The sequence below is a fragment of the Budorcas taxicolor genome, chromosome 11, assembly GCF_023091745.1.
Source record: "Budorcas taxicolor isolate Tak-1 chromosome 11, Takin1.1, whole genome shotgun sequence".
NCBI lineage: Eukaryota > Metazoa > Chordata > Mammalia > Artiodactyla > Bovidae > Budorcas > Budorcas taxicolor.
The window spans coordinates 158,154,583-158,174,411 of NC_068920.1; the positions used below are offsets into that span (position 1 = coordinate 158,154,583).

At 56.7% G+C, this 19,829-nt stretch overlaps 1 protein-coding gene across 1 annotated transcript; it reads left to right on the forward strand.

Annotated features, from left to right (window-relative positions):
- The first annotated feature begins 85 nt into the window (after positions 1-85).
- On the forward strand, positions 86-12,201 carry SLC27A4 (solute carrier family 27 member 4). The gene is made up of 12 exons (XM_052649005.1): positions 86-246; positions 1,804-2,198; positions 3,925-4,083; positions 5,495-5,564; positions 5,673-5,764; positions 6,821-6,930; positions 7,182-7,391; positions 7,561-7,687; positions 8,224-8,361; positions 8,500-8,664; positions 8,762-8,908; positions 11,662-12,201. Exons 1-12 carry the CDS (start codon positions 86-88, stop codon positions 11,817-11,819), a joined length of 1,932 nt encoding a protein of 643 aa, XP_052504965.1. The 3' UTR covers positions 11,820-12,201.
- Positions 12,202-19,829: the final 7,628 nt, after the last annotated feature.

Sequence of the window (19,829 nt, forward strand, 5' to 3'; positions counted from 1 at the left end):
GATGATAGTGGCCTGGCTGCCCCGGCCAGGAGGTAGGGCACCCAGGCAGTTGGGTCCACTGACTCCCCTGTGCCCACAGGCCACAATGCTGCTTGGGGCATCTCTGTTGGGGGTGCTGCTGTTCTCCCGGCTGGTGCTGAAACTGCCCTGGACCCAAGTGGGGTTCTCCCTGTTCTTCCTCTACCTGGGGTCTGGCGGCTGGCGCTTCATCCGAATCTTTATCAAGACTGTCAGGCGTGATATCTTGTGAGTACCTGGAACAGCCCTTCCTGGGTCTCCTACACTCTTCTGGGTTTAATCTCCCCAAACCAGACCGCATGGCCTCTACCAGCACAGAGTACCTGGGCCCCAAAGGAGCAGTCTTTGCTCCTCATCCTTCCCCTTGCAATAGTACATGGTACCTCCATTGCCATGGTCAAAGTCTCTTCCCAGGGAATCTCCCTAACCTGGTGCCCCTTGGCCTGGAGCAGACTTGGGGGCCTGGTCCATACACTGAACACCATGCATGTTGAGGAGACCTCAGTAAGGGGTCCCGAGAAGATGCTGTAGCTTGTGAGAGGGTGAAGAGGAACCCTCTGAAGTCTCTGTCCTCCAGCTGGCGCGGGTTCTGGAGCCACCTGAATCATGCCCACAAAGAACCTGTTTCACAAAGAAGGGCAGGTATGGTCCACAAGGAGGATATCCTGTACCAGAAAGCCTGGCTGCCACCTGCTCTGTGCCAGACCTTGGGCTGACTCTGGGTGTGGGGTTGAGTGGACATGGCAGTCCAGGACCTGGGACAGGCTCAGACTGGTCAGGGAGACTGGCAGGGGACACAGAAAATCCTCAGGCTAGCAGGGCCCTGCAAGCAGAGCCCCTGGCAGTCTTGTTTTGCTCATGGCCGTGTCCCAGCAGTGTGACCCGCACTCAGAACAGGCAGCTCGGCGTTTGTCAATCTGAGCTGATTGCAAAAGGAGGTGTTGAGTGGCCACTGCAGGAAGGATGGTAGCAGCCCAGAGGTGTTGGGGGTGTGAAACAGAGAGACGGCTTCAGGCCTGGGCCCTGGGAAATCAGAGGAGGCCTCCCAGAGGAGAAGCAGGTGTGCTTGAGAGTCACCTCCAGGAGGTGGAAGCAGGGGGTGCCAGTCGGAGGGCATGGCAGCAGCAAAGGCGGAGAGGCTGGGGAGCCAGGAGAGTTCAGGGATCCGAGGTGGCAGGGCAAGGTAGGGAGATGTTACCAAAAGCTTCCTGTACAAACATTTGTTGAACCTCAGTGCCCTGCCTGGCACCGAGCAGGGCCCAGGAGCAAGATGGTGAGGCAGGACAGAGCCCCACCCTTGCTGGGCCCACATGGAGGGAGACCAGACAAATTGCAAACTTGTCCTTTTTTACTGGAGTGGTGAGGGGGAGAGGGATGATCGGGGGTGTGCCAGGTCCAGGAAGAGGAGTTTGGACTTTGGCTTGCTCCCTGGAGATGTGGAAGGCCCTGACAGACCCACAGACTCTGAGCAGAGAGAGGGCAATAGGGGTTGAACTCTGGAGTCGGAGGGGACTGAAGTTCAAATGTCAGCACTGCTGCGTCGTCCCACCTTGAAGCCCAGGGCAAGTGCTGGGCACCGGTGTCTTCCTCCGTACCGGGTGGGGAGGAAGTCATCACCTGGGTGCCCGGTGTTATCATGCAGCATCAGTGAGCCACTTCAGGTAACGCTGCCCCACACACGGGTGCTGGGAAGGGGGTGTCGCAAGCGATCAAACCAGGGTCTCGGGACCCCCTACTCCTAAGCCCGGCAGTCACAGCTCCCTTGCTCTTCCTCCCCTCCCCCAGCGGCGGCACCGTGCTCCTGAGGGTGAAGGCCAAGGTCCGACGGTACCTACGGGAGCGGCGCACAGTGCCCATCCTGTTTGCCGCCACAGTCCAGCGCCACCCAGACAAGACGGCCCTGATCTTTGAGGGCACAGACACGCACTGGACCTTCCGGCAGCTGGACGACTACTCAAACAGTGTGGCCAACTTCCTGCAGGCTCAGGGCCTGGCCTCGGGCGACGTGGCCGCCCTCTTCATGGAGAACCGCAATGAGTTTGTGGGTCTGTGGCTGGGCATGGCCAAGCTGGGCGTGGAGGCGGCGCTCATCAACACCAACCTCCGGCGGGATGCGCTGCTCCACTGCCTGACCTCCTCCCAGGCCCGGGCCCTCATCTTTGGCAGCGAGATGGCCCCAGGTGAGCCCTGAAGTGGCAAGGGACAGGCAGGGAGTCCCACGGGACTGCCGCAACCCACCTACAGCCCCTGGGGGAGGCTGTGTGTGGCCCACAGGTTAAGGGCATGAGCCCTGGAGTCAGACGGTGTGGGCTCTTCCCCCCAAGTCCCCGGGAGCCGGGAGACCCAGGGAGATGGCAGTCCTCCGCCGCAGTCTTCTCACCGCAGCACCGTTTTCAGGGAGGTGCTTAACAGAGTGAAGCACTAACAAAGCGGCTGATGCTAAGTGAGCCCTCAGACATGATGGTAACCATTCTTGTGACTTACTTGGCCTCATCTCAATCAGTTCAGTCACTCAGTCAGTCGTGTCCAATTCTTTGCGACCCCATGGACTGCAGCACGCCAGGCCTCCCTGTCCATCACCAACTCCCGGAGCTTACTCAAACTCATGTCTATTAAGACAGTGATGCCATCCAACCATCTTATCCTCTGTCATCCCCTTCTCCCGCCTTCCATCTTTCCCAGCATCAGGGTCTTTTCCAGTGAGTCAGTTCTTCTCATCAGGTAGCCAAAGTATTGGAGCTTCAGCTTCAGCATCAGTCCTTCCAGTGAATATTCAGGACTGATTTCCTTTAGGATGGACTGGTTGGATCTCCTTGCAGTCCAAGGGACTCTCAAGAGTCTTCTCCAACACCACAGTTCAAAAGCATCAGTTCTCTGGTGCTCAGCTTTCTTTATAGTCCAGCTCTCACATCCATACATGGCCTCATCTACCTGACCTGTAAAATGGGAATAAGAAGCCGCTCCCTGCTGTGCCACAGAGCTTATGTTTATCGGCTGCCACACTGGCACTGACCACGTGCTGAGCTCGGTGCTTCACAGAAGCAGCTCTAATCTTCACAAAGCCTGGTGAAAGCAGAGAGTGTCATCTTGGCTTTACAGAGAACGAGACCGAGGTTCAGAGTGGTGCGAGGCACTCACCCAGAGCCACACAGCTGTTAAGTGGGTGACAGAACCGAGATTTGACCTTGGGCTTGACCCCAGTGTGCCTGTTCTCTCTCCCCACACTGTTGTGACTAATGGGCTAATGTTGTGGGCTGATGGGCAGAAGAGGTTATGGAGATGCTGAAACGAGGAGAGGAAGGAGGCGGCAGGGAGAGAGTGAGAGGGTCGGAAGAAGTTAAGAGGAATTATGGCTGAGTGGGCCAGGACTGGCCTGTGTTCTGGGCGCTGAGCGTCTGGACATCTGTAGTACACAGGGGAGCCTGAGAGAAGGCCGCCACTCTCTGAAGAGGCTGAAGGGCTGCCAGCCTCTGACCACCCCTGACTCCTCCTTCCTAACCAGTCCCCCACAGACTAGCATCATACAGTGGATAGAAGCATAAACCTTGGGGTGAGATAGAGCTGGCTTTGAGCCCCAGATCTGGCACATTCTAGCTGTGACTCCCTCCTGTGCTTGGGGCCTCAGTGTTCCCATCTGTAAGATGGGCTGTTACTGGTACCCGTTTCCTGAGGTGTGTGAGCAGGAGCCTGCCACGTGATCAGCCAGCAGCTCGTGGGAGCCCTTGCTTCTCTCAACATCTTCCTTATAACAAGTCCCAGGCACTTCGTTCACCTCTCTGCCACACCCAGCCCGTGTCCTCTGACACCATGCTCAGCCCCGACATGAGTAGAGGTCCCTGGAACAGGAGGCAGGGGGGAGGAGGGGTGCCCTGGCCTGCCTGTGAATCTGTCTTGTTTCCCCCGCAGCTGTCCTTGAGATCCATGCCAACCTGGACCCCTCGCTCAACCTCTTCTGCTCCGGTCCCTGGGAGCCCAGTGCAGGGCCCGCCGGCACGAAGCACCTGGACCCGCTTCTGGAAGATGCCCCCAAGCACCAGCCCAGCCGTCCCAACAAGGGCTTCGTAGGTGAGCCCCTCACCCCCACAGAACGGTTCAAAGATGGCCAAGAGACAGAGCAGGGGCCTCAGGGCCTGGGTTTTTCTGTAAACTTGCCACGTGACCTGGAATGAGTCATGTCATATCCCTTTTCCATTCGGGGAAAATGAGCCACAGTCCCCAGCTTTTACTGCGAAGACTGGGTAAGCTGGCGTGTGTGAAAGTGGCAGGCACTTCTTGAACATGCAGTTCTTAAATAGCCTTCGCTGATGCCCGATGCAGGCAGGAGCAGGTGGAGCCCGGGAGCCTGCCTCGTCCGAGTGTGGGCTGGGCTCAGGCCCTCGGCGAGCCCCTTTCATAGTCACCCAGCGCCCGTCCAGGGCAGGCCCCTGTTGTGATCCTCTCCCTGCTCTGGGCTGCCTGCCCCCGACCCCTCCTCCAGGCAGCCTTCCAGACCCTCTCGCCTCTCTTCTCTGCTCCACAAGCCTGCCTTGTGGACCCCAGGGCTTACCGTGTGGCCTGGGGCAGGGGGGTTCAGAGCCTGGGCCAAGTTCATGTCCCAGCTCTACTGCTTCCCTTGTGTGACCCTGAACACCTGAGCTGCTCTCTGAGCCTCTTTTCCCAGAGCCGTGAAATTGGGGATGGCAACCGAACCTATGCTTAAGGGCTGGAAAAGGTCCCATGGAGAGCTGGGGTCATTACCGTCTGACCTCTGCCATCTGTGGCTCTTGCGTGCTGGGTGCTTTTGTAAGCTCCTTGAGGGCAGGGCCTCTGGCAGGTTGAGTCTGGTGCCCAGCCTTGGGCTGACATGCCGTGGGCACCCTGTAACACAAGTTACTATATAACATGTGGCATCACCCCCTGGCAAGCCTGACCTCCTGGAACCTCCAGCCTGGTGGGACTGAGCCTCACACAGAGACCATGGCGTGACTGTCCCTGGTCCTCAGATCTGGAGGGATAAAGACAGCGTTGCTGGTACAAAAGCTGCCTCTGAGCCCTGCTGTCTGCAGCTGATACCTCCCATGTAGTAGGCATCAGCTCCTCTGAGAAAGCCCTCCCTGGAGCTACCGCCCCTCCTTGGAGTCTGGGTCCAGTGCTGCCGCCAGGCTTTGGCAGGCCCTGTGCTTGCCAACACACAGTGCTCGCTATTGGAAATGCCGCCTTCTCATCTTCCTGTCCCACTGGGCGGGCACCTCCCTCCTAGGCAAGGCCTGTGCTCATATTAGTCACTGATGTCACCCTGGCCCTGGCACAGAGTGAGGGCTCAGAAGAGCCAGTGCAGGTATTAGAGCAGGTAGTGACGTCTGGGGTCATCAGGGTAGGCTTCCTGGAGTAGGTGTGCCGGGAATGGGTGTTAAGTGATACACACCTACCACTGTCTGACTCTGTGCCCAGCCTCACGCTGGCCCCTCTCACAGCCGCTCCTGCCTGTTTTCCTCAGATAAGCTCTTCTACATCTACACGTCAGGTACCACCGGGCTGCCCAAAGCTGCCATCGTGGTGCATAGCAGGTAAGGGGATGGTGCCCTGGGGGGGAGACCTGGGGAGGTGGGGCCTGGGGCTCCTCTCCTCCTGCCTTTCCAAGGGCCCACGGAGCCCTCAGCCCCCTGCCTTCCCAGGTATTACCGGATGGCTGCCCTGGTGTACTACGGCTTCCGCATGCGGCCTGACGACATCATCTATGACTGCCTTCCCCTCTACCACTCTGCAGGTAGCCTGGGTCCGCCCCCTCGGTGCCCAGCCGTCCCTGAGCCTTCAGAGCCCTACCCCTCCTGGCAGGCTATGTTGCAGTAGAAACATAACAAGCTTTGGAGTCAAATCTGGTTTCAAATCCAGATATGGACATTGACCTTGATGAGAGTGGGCATACCAGCATAATTGGTGGGTGTGGCAGTGCCCACAGGGCACCTGGGCTGGTCTGACCATTCAGTCCATTTCCACGGGTGTGGACAGCCTGGCTGCTTGGTCTGGGGGCTTTCTAGAAAAACAGATGACTAAATATAGTTCCTGCCCTTAAAGGTGCTTAGAGTTTGAGTATGTGTGTTGGGGGCAGGCTGAATGACGGGAACCCTACCCTGAACTCTCAGGCAAGAAAGGGCATTGAGTATGGGGAGGTGCAGGGAGCAAGGAGTTCAACTCAAAGAGGAGCCCAACTCCAGGAGGGCTTCCTGGAGGAGGTGCCCCCCCAATACAGGCAGGTGTGAAGCCAGTCAGGCTAGCTCAGCTCTGGCTGGCTGAATGGCAGTGTTACAGCTTTGGGAAAAGGAGCTTGGGGCCAGCTCCAGAGGCTTCAGGGGACTGTCTAAGTAATGTGCACTTGAACCCGTAGGCACTGGGGAGCCATGGAAGGTGTCCAACTGGGGAGAGACGTGATCAGTTAGAGTTGGAGGGCAGGACAGGGAAAGGGAGAGTCTTCAAGGGGGTTGGACTGTACAAGAGGAGGCTCTGGAGTACACGATATCTCTCCTTTGTCTGACTTACTTCACTCAGTACTATATAGCCCCAGGGAACTCTGCTCAGTGTTATGTGGCAGCCTGGATGGGAGGGGAGTCTGGGGGAGAATGGTTACCTGTATATGTATGGCTGAGTCCCTTCGCTCTTCACCTGAAACCATAACATTGTTGGTTAATCAGCTATACCCCAGTGCAAAATAAACCGTTAAAAAAATAAAATGACATCTTTGGTGGCCAAAATAAACAAAAAGACGAGACTCTGGAAAGAAAGGGCTCCTGTCTCCCTGACCCCCGGGTCCCCCCTCTGCCTTCAGGAAACATCGTGGGGATGGGGCAGTGCCTGATCCACGGCATGACCGTGGTGATCCGGAAGAAGTTCTCGGCTTCCCGCTTCTGGGACGACTGTATCAAGTACAACTGCACGGTGAGTGAGAAGGGAAAGGGTGGAGCGCCCGTGCCCCACACCAGCTCTACGCAGGGACACCCGTCTTCGAGCTGAAGGCAGCCAGCCGTTTACTCGGGGTAGCACTCCCGTTGCTCAGATGAGGAGACTGAGGCCCAGAGAGGGAAGGGATCACACAGCTGGCCCTGGGGATTAGGAGGGGTAGGGGCTTGGGAGGGCAGCGAAGGCGGGGCAGCCTCCAGGGCCCAGACTCATGCCTGGTCCTCCCCCAGATTGTGCAGTACATCGGCGAGCTGTGCCGCTACCTCCTGAACCAGCCGCCCCGGGAGGTGGAGGGTCAGCACCGGGTGCGCATGGCGGTTGGCAACGGCCTCCGCCAGTCCATCTGGACCGAATTCTCTAGCCGCTTCCACATCCCCCAGGTGGCCGAGTTCTATGGGGCCACGGAGTGCAACTGCAGCCTGGGCAACTTCGATGGCCAGGTGCGGCCCAGGCTGGGGACACAGCGGGCCCACGGGAGACACAGACGGCAGAGGGGAGGGCGGGCTTCCGGCATGGAGGGCGGTTGCGGGAGCTGGATCCCGGCTCGCAGCCCCCTAGACTGTCCAGTTTGAGGTGGGAGAGCCTGGGCCCAAGGCTTGGCCTTTGCAGGTGGGAGCCTGTGGCTTCAACAGCCGCATCCTGTCCTTCGTGTACCCCATCCGGCTGGTTCGTGTCAACGAGGACACCATGGAGCTGATCCGGGGCCCTGACGGCCTTTGCATTCCCTGCAAGCCAGGTCTGCCCGAGGGTTGCAACTCGGGGTCAGAGTGGGACGGGCTGGCTTAGGAAGGGGACGGGGCAGGGATGGGTGGGTGGGTGCGTGGGTGAGGAGGCCTGTCCTGATCAGCGGCCTGAAGTCAGCTCTTCTCTTAGGGCTGCATGGCATTTATTTATTGATCCAACCATCCGTTCAGTCACCATCCCATCTACCCAACAGCCCATTCGTGCACATTCGTGCTGTGGACCCTGGGCCCCGGCCGCCGCAGCTCCCCAGCTCTGTGCCTGAGTCCCCTCCTGCACGTGGCTGTCCTGAGGAGGTGGTGCGGTACAGGATGCAAACCTCTGAGCAGAGCGGGACCTGGGGAGTGCTGACTTTAGTTAGGCCGTCCACGCTGAGCTTGACCACCCTTTCATTTGTTCAGTGACCAAGTGTTACTGAGAAGCTCCCAGCCCTCGGGGCTCCCGGGCTGGGGGAGAAAGGGGGCGTTGCTGGGGGTATTTTAGTATGAAGGAGACCCCAGGGGGACCTGACCCTGCCTCCCCTGGCCGCAGGTGAGCCGGGCCAGCTGGTGGGCATCATCATCCAGCAAGACCCCTTGCGGCGCTTCGACGGCTACTTGAACCAGAGCGCCAGCAACAAGAAGATCACCCGGGATGTCTTCAAGAAGGGGGACCAGGCCTACCTCAGTGGTGGGTGGACACCCCTCCGGAGGCCTTTGCCGCCCCTTGGGGAGGGGGGGAGGGATTGAAGGGCCCCATCCTCAGAGAACACCTCCGCCCAACCAAGCCCCCGGGGCGCCACCCCCCCCACACATGACTCCTCTCTAGGTGACGTGCTGGTGATGGACGAGCTGGGCTACGTGTATTTCCGCGACCGCACGGGGGACACGTTCCGCTGGAAAGGCGAGAACGTGTCCACCACCGAGGTGGAGGGCACGCTCAGCCGCCTGCTGGACATGGCCGACGTGGCCGTGTATGGCGTCGAGGTGCCAGGTATCCTGAGAGGCGGGAGGGGCCAGGCGTTTGTGTGGAGCAGCCAGCAGGGCCGTGGCCAGCCAGCTGCTCACCGTCCACTCTGCCGCCTCCCCAGGGACCGAGGGCCGGGCCGGCATGGCTGCCGTGGCCAGCTCCTCAGGCAGCTGTGACCTGGAGCACTTAGCCCAGCTCCTGCAGAAGGAGCTGCCGCAGTACGCCCACCCCATCTTCCTGCGCTTCCTGCCCGAGCTGCACAAGACAGGTCTGTCCCCCGACCCCCAGCTCCAAATCATGGGTGGGTGCCGGCTGAGGCCCCTTCCCGGGTCCTTCTAGGGAAACCGGCTGGCTATTGTTCGCCCTTCCCCACAGCCTCTCTGGGTGGTCGGCAACATGACCTAGCTGTGAGCTGACACCGCCTCCAGAGAGAGATGGTGTGTCTACTGTCAGTGGAACCAATACTGACTGAGTGTGGTGGTCTGCTCCAGGCACTGTGCTTGGGCCCTGGGGATAGAGGTAACAAATTCCAGCAGGACCTGTGTGCTTCCTGGGAGTTTCCAGAGCAGGAGGCAGCCACAGGATAAGGAATTGCTAAGATAAAAGAGTGGAATGCAGGTCAAACTGATAGGAAAGGGAACGTGACTTGGGGATGACTGGAAGGCTCCCTTGAGGATGCTCCAGTTCAGCGGGAGACCTGAGTGAGAGAGAGAGCACTCTGGGGATGGGAGGCCCTCTGGGCTGTGGGAACAGCCCATGCGGAGTCCCTGAGGCAGGGAGGTGCTTGGTTGCCAGGGGACTAAAAGGAGGCCCCCGAAGCTGGGGCCAGTGAGGGGTGGGCAGCGGCATGTAGTGGGATGGGAGGGCACGGGGGAGCCATAGGAGGGTTGGAGCAGGGTAGTGACCCAGTCAGACTCATGTCCTGCAAAGCCCGCCAGTGTCTGAGGGGCTGCAGATGGCCCCTTGGGGAGATGAGAGAAGGGCAGGGTAAGTGGTGGGTCCAGACAGACAGCAAGCGCCCCGAGGACTGGATGGCTGCTGTGACTTCTGCATCCTGGAGGGACAGGGAGGCTGTCGGACCTTAGGCCTCAGACAGGCTTTGCTGCAGAACAAACAGCCCCCAAGCTTACTTAGGGCTCCAAACAGGTGTCTTATTTGCTCACAATTTGTAGGTCGGCAATTTGGGGTGATGCTCAGCTGAGCGTTCTTCTGTTGGCCCCACCTAGCGTCAGACAGTGCCATCGACAGCTTCCGTGGCTATCCAGTGGTTAAGACTCCATCTTGCAGTGCAGGGGTGTGTGGGTTCGCACACACAGGATTAGATCCCTGATCAGGGAACTAAGGCCCCACATGCCTTGGGGTGTGGCCAAAAATATATATTTTTTTAAGTTTTAAAAGAAATAGTGCCACTGAGTGTGAGGTGGCCTCCCTCACGTGGGGCTCCCAGCTGGTTGGCCCTGCAGCGGTGTCCACATACCTGTCTGCGGTGATGGTGGTGTTCTCTGACCGCGCTCTCCAACACAGCAGCCATCTGCCCCCAGTAACTACTGAGCACTTGAAGTGCAACTAGTGTGATGGTGAAACTGAATTTTAAATTTTGTTTAATTAAATTTACATAGCTACACGTGGCCAGTGATTACCCACTTCAGTTCAGTTGCTCAGTCGTGTCCGACTCTCTGCAACCCCATGGACTGCAGCATGCCAGGCCTCCCTGTCCATCACCAACTCCCAGAGTTTATTCGAACTCATGTCCATTGAGTTGATGATGCCATCCAACCATCTCATCCTCTGTCGTCCCCTTCTCTTCCCGCCTTCAATCTTTCCCAGCATCAGAGTCTTTTCTAAGGAGTCAGTTCTTCGCATCAGGTGGCCAAATTTTTTATTGGAGTTTCATCTTCAGCATCAGTCCTTCCAATGAATATTGAGGACTGATTTCCTTTAGGATGGACTGGTTGGATCTCCTTGCAGTCCAAGGGACTCTCAAGAGTCTTCTCCAACACCACAGTTCAAAAGCATCAGATCTCTGGTGCTCAGCTTTCTTTATAGTCCAGCTCTCACATCCATACATGACTACTGGAAAAACCATAGCTTTGACTAGACAGACCTTGTCTAAGTGGCCTTTGCTGGGATGGTTCCCCTTTGTTCCACATGGCTTTCCATCCTTCAGAGGTCAGTCTGCTCTCAGGGTGCCCCCAAGTGGGTAAGGATGGAAGCTTCAACACCCCTTGAGGCCTAGGCTCACCCAGACTTCCCACAGTCCCTGAGTCAGAGTAAGTTGTAAAACCAGTCTAAATTCAAGTAGGCGTTGAGAAAGACTCCAGCTCTTGCTGGGAGAACTGGCTGATGGACACGACAGAGGAGAAGCCAGGGCAGGAAGCTGTAGGCATTTCTGGTATCCATCGTACCTGAATTCAAATTCTTACTAGCTGTGTAACGTTGGCCCAGAGGTGTGCTTCTCTGAGCCTCAGTCTTCTCATCTATCTAGTGGGGCTAATACCATTGAGTGAAAGATACAGAATTTCTTAAGGGGGAAAATGGTCATTGAACTATTTCAGAGATGCTGAAATCTTGTGCATCTCAGAATCCATAGGATATGGTTATGTCCCTCCCCCCGGGGTTGAGGTGCAATTTCCTGAGATCACTTCTGTACCTGGGAGGTGCTCAGGTTAAAACGAGCCCTCAGGGAAGGCCCGTGTCCTGCCCTCAGTCTGCTGTCAACTCAGCACGTGGCCCTGGACAAATAGCTTCCCTTCTTTGGGCCTCAGTTTCCTTGTCTGCAAAGAGGGGTGGGTGACTCCGCCCCCTCCCCTTTGCCGGGGCTGCTGAGGAGCTGTGCATACTGTAATGGATGAAGCCTTTTCAGACTGTAAAGGGCTGTGTCCCTCCTCCCCCGGTTCCCCTCACCTGTGTTCCCTCCAGCCCTCCTCCCTGCCCCTCCTCAACCCAGGCGGGTGGGTTCCTGGAGCTCGGACCCCTGCCCGAGCTCTGACCCTTCTCCCACTTGTCTTCTCCCTCCCTCAGCGACCTTCAAGCTACAGAAGACAGGATTACGGAAGGAGGGCTTTGACCCAACAGTTGTGAAAGACCAGCTGTTCTACCTGGATGCCCGGAAGGGCCGCTACGTCCCGCTGGACCACGAGGCCTACACTCGCATCCAGGCGGGCCAGGAGAAGCTGTGACTGACCCCGAGTCCTTCTTGAGGGCCAGCGGATACTGGATCTAGAGCCCTAGCTCCCACCCCGGAGAGGTCCTGGGCGAAGCCAGACCAAAGCAAGCAGAGCCTGGCACCACCCCCAGCCCCCGAGGTGCCAACCCCCACTCCTCAGAACTGCCAAGGGACTCACTGCCACCTCCCCGCTCCACCCTGAGGCTTTCTGTGAAAGCTTCAGATCCACTTTATGTCTTGGAGGCCATGTGGGGGTCTCTGGGCCTCAGGCTGAGACTGAGACTGGGCCCCGCGGGGTGATGTCTCAGGTCAGGACAAGGGGAAATAGAGTGTCTCCAAGCACTTCGCAGAGAACAGGCAGCTTGTAAATGGGACCAGGGCAGAAGCCCCCAGACTCAGGAAGCCAGCACAGTGGGCAAGGAGGGCCGGCGATCGGGCATCTGAAGAGGATCCAGGTCCTGGGACCACGCAGGTGTCCCTCAGCCCTACCGGGCAGAAGGGAACCACCCTGCAGCAGGCAGCCTGGATGGGTCATCCCTCTCATCCTCTGGGTGGCTGCCTGGCTGTCCCTCAGGCAGAGCCTCTCTGTCTTTGCCAGTCTGTCCACATCTCCTCCTGGCCTGGCTGTGAGGGTAGAAGGGGTGTGGGGCACTCAGGGGCCAATAAACTCCGCCTTGCCTCCTCGAGCCTGTGTGCACACACACCCCAGCCTGCTGGGACCCCAGCTCATGCCCCATTCGTTGTTCCCTTATTCCTTCGTTCATTTAGACCAAGGGATATGGCAGGTAAGACACTATAGTCCCCACATCTCAGGTGAGGGGCAGTTCCCACCTGAGCCCTGCAAGGTGTCACTTAGGAGTTTGTGGCCTTGGGCAAGTAACTGTCTCCTCTGTGAATCAGGAGGATTCAGAGAGCCGAAGGGGAGCCAGGCTGAGGAACGGGCTGTTCAGAGCCACAGGAGGAAGCCCTAGGCCAGCACAGGGTCCCAGCTCCACACTCCTGCTCATGCTGTTCCTTTTGTCGGGGCTGCACTTTCCCAGGGGGTTGGGGGCTCTCAGGGCACAGAGCAGGCTGGCCTGGCCAGCCGGGTGGAGTGTGGGAAGGCTTCCTGGAACCATCTTCCCAGAGCTGGTGAGTCTGCAGTGCCACTGGAGGGCCAGCTGTCCCCTGGAGCCCATCCCTGGAGTCACACCCAGGCTAGAAGTGCTCAGCCCAGCGGGAAGTGGGGGTGGGGGGTGGGGAGGGGGAGACCGTTCACCCCAAGCCAGGGCTGCAGACAGGGCACACACCCCAGGGCTTCATCTTCACTATTTAACCCTCACCACTGTCTGTCACTTGACCGGGGTCACAGTGAGTACTGGGGACTGCAATGCCAGCCCCATGCCCTTCCCACCGCTCAACCACCGCCTCCTTGGTGCAGAAGGCAGCTTCCATGCCATGCATGCTTGTAGAGCCAACTGTGAGCCACACCCCAGGCCAGCAGCTGAGTGGGTGATAGGTGGCCAGGATATGTCTGGGGTACCTCCTGGGGTGGGGGGGTGACCTTTGAAAGACAGTGGAGTTCTGGTGCCACTCTTGGGGGAAGTGAGGGGATGGTAGAGCTGGAGTTGGCCCTTGGCGATACCTGGTGGGATTTGGGAGTGGCAGGCAAGGGTGCAGTGCCCAAGTATGACCAGCAGAGGGCATGTGGGTCCTGCAGAATCGGATCCAGCCCTTTGCGCTCAGGCAAGGAAAATGGGAAGGAGGGACAGAGTCCCCAGTTGACCCCCAGGCAAGGGACCAGCCAGAGGACTCCGTGGTGGGCCCTTAATCGGGCTTCCAAGGGGCTGGATTTGACTGATGGTGAAGCTCTGTGTCTTTAACCTTCAGCAATGGGAGGGCTCTCCGATAGGAAGGAGCCCCCAGGGGTGCCTGTTCCTTCCCTTTGGTTGAGCAGTCACTAAGACCCAATATAGAGGAATGGTGGTCAAAAGCTCCTGCTCAGGCCTGCTCTCAAGTCCATTTGCCAGGCTGAGCCTCAGTGTCGCCCCTATAAATGGTGGTCTAGGTAAGAACCCACCTGCCAATGCAGGAGACATGGGTGCGACCCCTGGGTCAGGAAGAGCCCCTGGAAAAAGGAATGGCAACCCACTGCAGTATTCTTGCCTGGGAAATCCCATGGATGGAGGAGCCTGGCGGGCTACAGTCCGTGAAGCAGCAAACAGTTGGACACGACTGAGTGACTGAACACAACAGGAACCCCTGCCCCAGGACAGCTGTGGCCATGTAATGAGATTGTGCTTGGAAGTCTAGCCCAGGAACCGGTGCCATCGCCTGTGAGGTACATGGTAGTGATAAGGATCTTAACACCATGTTTCCGGTGTTAAGATCCCAGCCTAGGCCTAAGTTTCCCACTTCCACACCAGCCCCCTCTCCCGAGCCCCTCCAAGAAGAGGTGGGGCGGGGGGGCCCCTGGGCCTCACTGCTCCCCTGTCTGCCTCTGCTCACCCCAAACCAAGGCTGTGCCACTTGGTGGTAGAGTGGTGAGCCGGGTGCCTTCCAGACTGTGGCTGAGTCATCACCCGGGCCAGCAGCAGGTGCCCAATACATGTCTGTGAGGTTAATTCACAAGAGCTACTGTTTACTGGGCATTTCCTGACATTTACATAGTGCTTCGACTTCCCGGTTGGCGACAGTTGGTAAAGAATCCCACTTGCTCATGCAGGAGACCCCCAAGACACAGGCTCGATCCCTGGGTTGGGAAGATCCCCTGGAGAAGGAAATGGTAACGCACACGAGTCTTCTTTCCTGGAGAATCCCATGGACAGAGGAGCCTGGAGGGCTACACAGTTTACAAAGTACTGTGTCCATCTGCAGAGCAGATTCAAAAGGCCTCTGTGCCGGGGACGGGGTTGGGGGTACACAGTGAGATCTGCCCTCGGGGACCCCACTGTCTGGGGGCCAGGGAGAAGGGGCAGCCAGTCAGGAAGCAAAGGGCATGTGCTAAGCCGCACCCTAACCCCACTCAGGGAGGCCTGGCGTGCTGCGATTCATGGGGTCGCAAAGAGTCGGACACGACTGAGCGACTGAACTGAACTGAACCCCACGTCCCTGCTGGGGTAGGAGGTGAGGAAGTTGTGTTTCATGGCCACAGGCTTTTCAAGGAAGAGTCATTCAAGAAAAGGAGGGGGAAGAATGGCCCAGACAGAAGGGGCAGCGAAAGGTCTGGAGGTGAAGGGTGAGCAGCGCAGGTGAAAGAAGGGCCTGTAGGGCTGCAGGGGTGGGGCTGGGGAAGAGTCCAGGCAGGGTATGCAAAGTGAACCCATTGCAGGCACCCCTTGCATGCCTGGAGGACTGGGAGCTCTGCTAGGAAATCCTTACATAAGCCCAAACACACTCCTTTGACCTGCTAACAGCCACCAGGAGTGGAGCACTTCCTATGTGCTGGATGCGACGCCAGGCACTTGATCATCATCCTTAAATCCGTAACACAAAGCAGCTATTTTATCCCCATTCCACAGATGAGGAATATGAGGCTCAGAGACCACAGGGCCTGTGAATAACAGCGCTGGGAGGCACCGCCCTGCCCAGTCTCAGTATTCCCATCTGCAATCTGAGCCCAGGGAGGCTGCCAGAGGCCTGCCTTGAGCGTCCCCGGAGGTCCTACCGCCCTTGGACAGGCAAGTGGCTGCCTAGGCCAGTGCTTGGCATATCACTTTCAATTCCTGGGAAGAAGGTTAAATACCGCCGAGGGGCCCATTGAGGCGCTGGCGGTAAGGGAAGGGGCGACCAAGCGACTTTCAAAGGAGTCTGAATGCATGGCCAGCCCCTCTGCTGGAGGAGGGGGGCCCCCGCTTCCTCCCAGCCTAATGATATTCTGGGCTCAGCCCTCGTCTTTGGCGGCAGTTTAACCCGAGCCGGGGCGGATTCCTTTCTCACTGATCTCAGCTTGACACCCAATTAGCACAAGAATGGGAGGAGGAAGCCTGCGAGAGGCGCCTCCCAGCCTCCGGGGCGCACGCGGGGAGCAGGCGGGGAGACAAAGGGCAGCAGGCAGGGGGGCGCCCGCGCCCTCGTCTCCCCCACAGACCCCGCCTTTGTCTCCCTTCGGAACTTCGGAAGGGATAGAGCCCAATGCCCGGCTGGCCGGCCTGCTGGAGGGACAGGAGTTGGGTCCATGCTCCTCTTCTGCCTGGGTCCCAGAGGAAGGCATTTGGGTGAACTGAGCCCAACAGGACGCAGTGAGGGTCAGGGGTCCCGAAGGCACAACAGCCTGGAGTTAAGGCCTGACATGTGGGGGTCCGTGAACAAGTCACCGGTTCTGAGCCTCAGTTTTTACATTCGAAAACGGAGGCTAATAGCCCCTGCGAGCAGTCAAGCAGGTCATGGATGTGAAGCACCTGGCAGGTGCAGAGTCGGGGGTCATTACTCATTGAATGAATACATTAAGAAATGGTTGTTGCTACTGATTAGGCTGACAGGGGCTTCCCTGGTACCTCAGGTGGTGAAGAATCCGCCTGCAGTGCAGGAGACCCCGGTTCGATTCCTGGGTCGGGAAGACCCTCTGTAGAAGAATTCTCCAGTATTCTTACCTGGAGAGTCCCCATGGACAGAGGAGGGGCCTGGTGGGCTACAGTCCATGGGGTTGCAAAGACACGACTGAGCGACTTTCACTTCACTTCTCTTCAGGAGGTTGAGGCTTCCCCAGTAGCTCAGCGGTAAAGAATCTGCCTACAAAGCAGGAGATGCCGGTTCGAGCCCTGGGTTGGGAAAATTCCCTGGAGAAGGAAATGGCACCTCACTCCAGTAAAATCCCATGGACAGAGGAGCCTGGCAGGCTAGTCCACAGGGTCAGAAAGCGTCGGCCAGGCCTGAGGTGACTGAGCACAGGAGGCTGAGGGCTTCCCAGGGGGCACAAGAATTTACCTCCCAGGTGGTGAAGAGTCCCCCTACCAATTTAGGAGACCCAAGAGATGGGGGTTCAATCTCTGGGTCGAGAAGATCCCCTGAAGGAGGAAATGGCAACCCACTCCAGTATTCTTGCCTAGGAAACCCCATGGATAGAGGAGCCTGGCAGGGGTCTCTGGGGTCCCAAAGAGTGCACACAACAGGAGGCTGAGTTAGGTAGGCTGGAGTTGGAGGAAGCACTAAGTGTGAGAGCCAGGCATTCAGAGTGGGCTGACTTACCTAGAAGTGATGTGGGAAGGGCTTCCACTTCTTTGGGAAGAAGGAACACCTCTGGCCTCCCTACCTGTCCTCTCTTGCCACCTCCACCTCTCATAATTTCCCGGGACTCGGGCTTAGATGTGACTTCCTTTGGGAAACCTTGCCTGACTGGATCTTTTCATCTCCCACAGGTCCCCATGTTCCCCCTTCATAACAACTGATTGCACTGTGTGGTCTATTTTCACATGTGTCTTTTCCAAAATATCAGCCCCAGGAAAGCAGGGACCCCTTTGTTTTTTTTTTAAAGTCTGCCCTTGTGTTCCCAGCACCAGCCCTGGGCCTGGCACTTAATAGGTGCTCAATGAATGTCTGTCAAATGAATGAAGCTTTTCAAAAGCTCCTTAGCTCTCCCATGCCAGCTCAGCAGGCAGCCGTCTGCAGAGTTAGAGAATATTCAACTCTACGTGGCCTAACTAAAGGTGGCCTCAAATCAGAGGTCTTTACCTTGTTGGGAAAGAGAAGCCAGTGAATGACTGAGAAGGGAATTGATATGTGTTCTCTTATTCCTTCATTAATTCAGCAAGCACTTACCAAACCCCTACAATGTATAAAGCTCCTTACTATGAGCTAAGGCTCTAACGTGAATCAGGCAAGGTTTCTGGACCTCAGCCCTTGGAGGAGCCAGTGAAAATATCTTAGAATATATAAATGTGTGTATGTGTGTGAGGTGGCTCAGTGGTAAAGAATCTGCCTGCAATGTAGGAGACCAGGGTTCAATCCCTGGGTAGGGAAGATACCCTGGAGGAGGAAATGGCAACCCACTCCAGCATTCTTGCCTGGAGAATTCCATGGACAGAGGAGCCTGGTGGGCCACATTCCATGGGGTCACAACTGAGACACAACTGAGCTACTAACACTTACTATACATATATATTTGTATGACCTTAGTTCTCCAACCAGGAACTGAACCCCAGGCCCTTGGCAGCAAAGTACTGAGTCCTAACCACTGGACCATCAGTGAATTCCCTAGAACATTTTTACTTAAAGGGCCTTTAAGAGATCGTTTGGTCCCAAAGCCTTCTTTACAGACTGCTGAAACTTGAGTTCCACACAGCACAGTGAAGGTGGGTTCTTCCCACTGGCCACAGGGTTTTCCTCTTCTGATGCTTTCCTCATTTTGCCAGTGCCTTGGAACAGTGCCTGATACACTGAAGGCACTCGCAGCTGCCTGTGGAGTTGAACTATATAAGAAAGTCAGGTCAGAGGCAGGGAGGTGGGAGGCAGGCAGGCCAGGGAAGCAGGTGAGAGGTGATGGTGGTGTTAGAACACGTGGCTGCAAAATCAGCTTAGCATGGAGACGAACCCAAACGTGCTAACTGTCTGGATATGGGAGAGAATTTAAAACAATGTCCAAGGTTTCTTGCTTAGGTGTTTCCGTGGATAGCAGTGGTATCCTTGAGATGCGGAACACAGGGGAGCCTATTTTAGGAAACGAGGCACTGTGCCAAGAACTCATTTAGTACTGATGACAACCCTATGGGGCTGCTATTATCTTAATTTGCACAGAGGAGGAAACTGAGGCACAGATGTTAAAGGACTTAACCAAAGATGCACATGGGAAGTGGTGGGACATGGATGTAAAGCTGGCAGTTGAACTCTGAGCCCTTAGTGGTGACCACATCCTTACATCCACCCTTAACCACCAGGGTACACTACCTTAAGCTACTAACGATGAGTTCAATTTTGGAAGTGTGGTTTAGCTGCCCTGAGCTTTTGTAACAGGTTCCAGTAGTCTCCCTATCTCCTTCCCAATTCCTTCCAGTTCTCACTGCAGCCAGGAAGAATATTTTACTTATTTATTTAGGCTACCCCACGTAGTATGGGGGATTTTTATTCTCTGAACAAGGATGAAACCTGTGCCCCCTGCAGTGGTAGCACAGAATCTTAACCACTGGACTGCCACGAAAGTCCCAGGAAGGATATTTTAAAACAGAGTTCTAATAATGTCACCCCCCCACCCCACCCACCCCCCGCCCTACCCACCCCCGCCAAATCCTTCCAAGGCCTACCTCTGCTCTTAGGATAAGAGACTGAAATTCTTACCTGGCTTACAAGTCATGATTTGGCCCCTGCCTACATATCTAGCCTCATGTCTTATCAGGCCTTCTGCTCCCCAATTTCTACCTTCTCTTGATGCTCCAGCATGTCCTCCTACCCAGAGTCTTTGCACTTTCCGTTATCGCTGGAATGCTCCCAGCGGCTTTTCTCTCCTCATATCCACGTACTTAGCTCGACTCAGGCTTTAGAGCTCAGCCCAAGTCCAGTGCAGCCCATTTTGTTTCTGAAGTTCTTATGATGCCAGATCATTTTTCAGTTTGAGATTTTACACTTAGCAGCATGACTCCTATGTTTATTGATTGGTTTCCCCCACGAGACTGTGAGTGCCCTAAAGACAGGAACCTTGCCTATCCGATTCACCATCGGCATCTCTTAGCACCGATCAAAATGCCAGGTACACGGAGGACGTGCAACAAACATCTGCTGAATGAATGAAATCTAAATCGACGGCGAGAGGGGGGTTGGATTGCGAGTCGATGGCTCAAGAGAGAGCTTTCTGGGCTGGAAGTAAATATTTGGATGCCACTGATAATTCAAGACAAGTGGACGGGTTCGTCCAAGCAGTGTGCTGACAGAAGGTAATCTGGTAACTAATGCAAGATAAACCGTAACGTGGCTCACGGTCACAGTGCAAAGACGCCAGGTCTCTCCTCCGCCGAGTTGCAGCTGATGTCAGTCGCTTCCGGCCCTAGCTGTTTGAGCGCCGTCCCGAAAAGAAACAAGACGACCAACCAAAACGCCCCCTTAACAGGGCCCACGG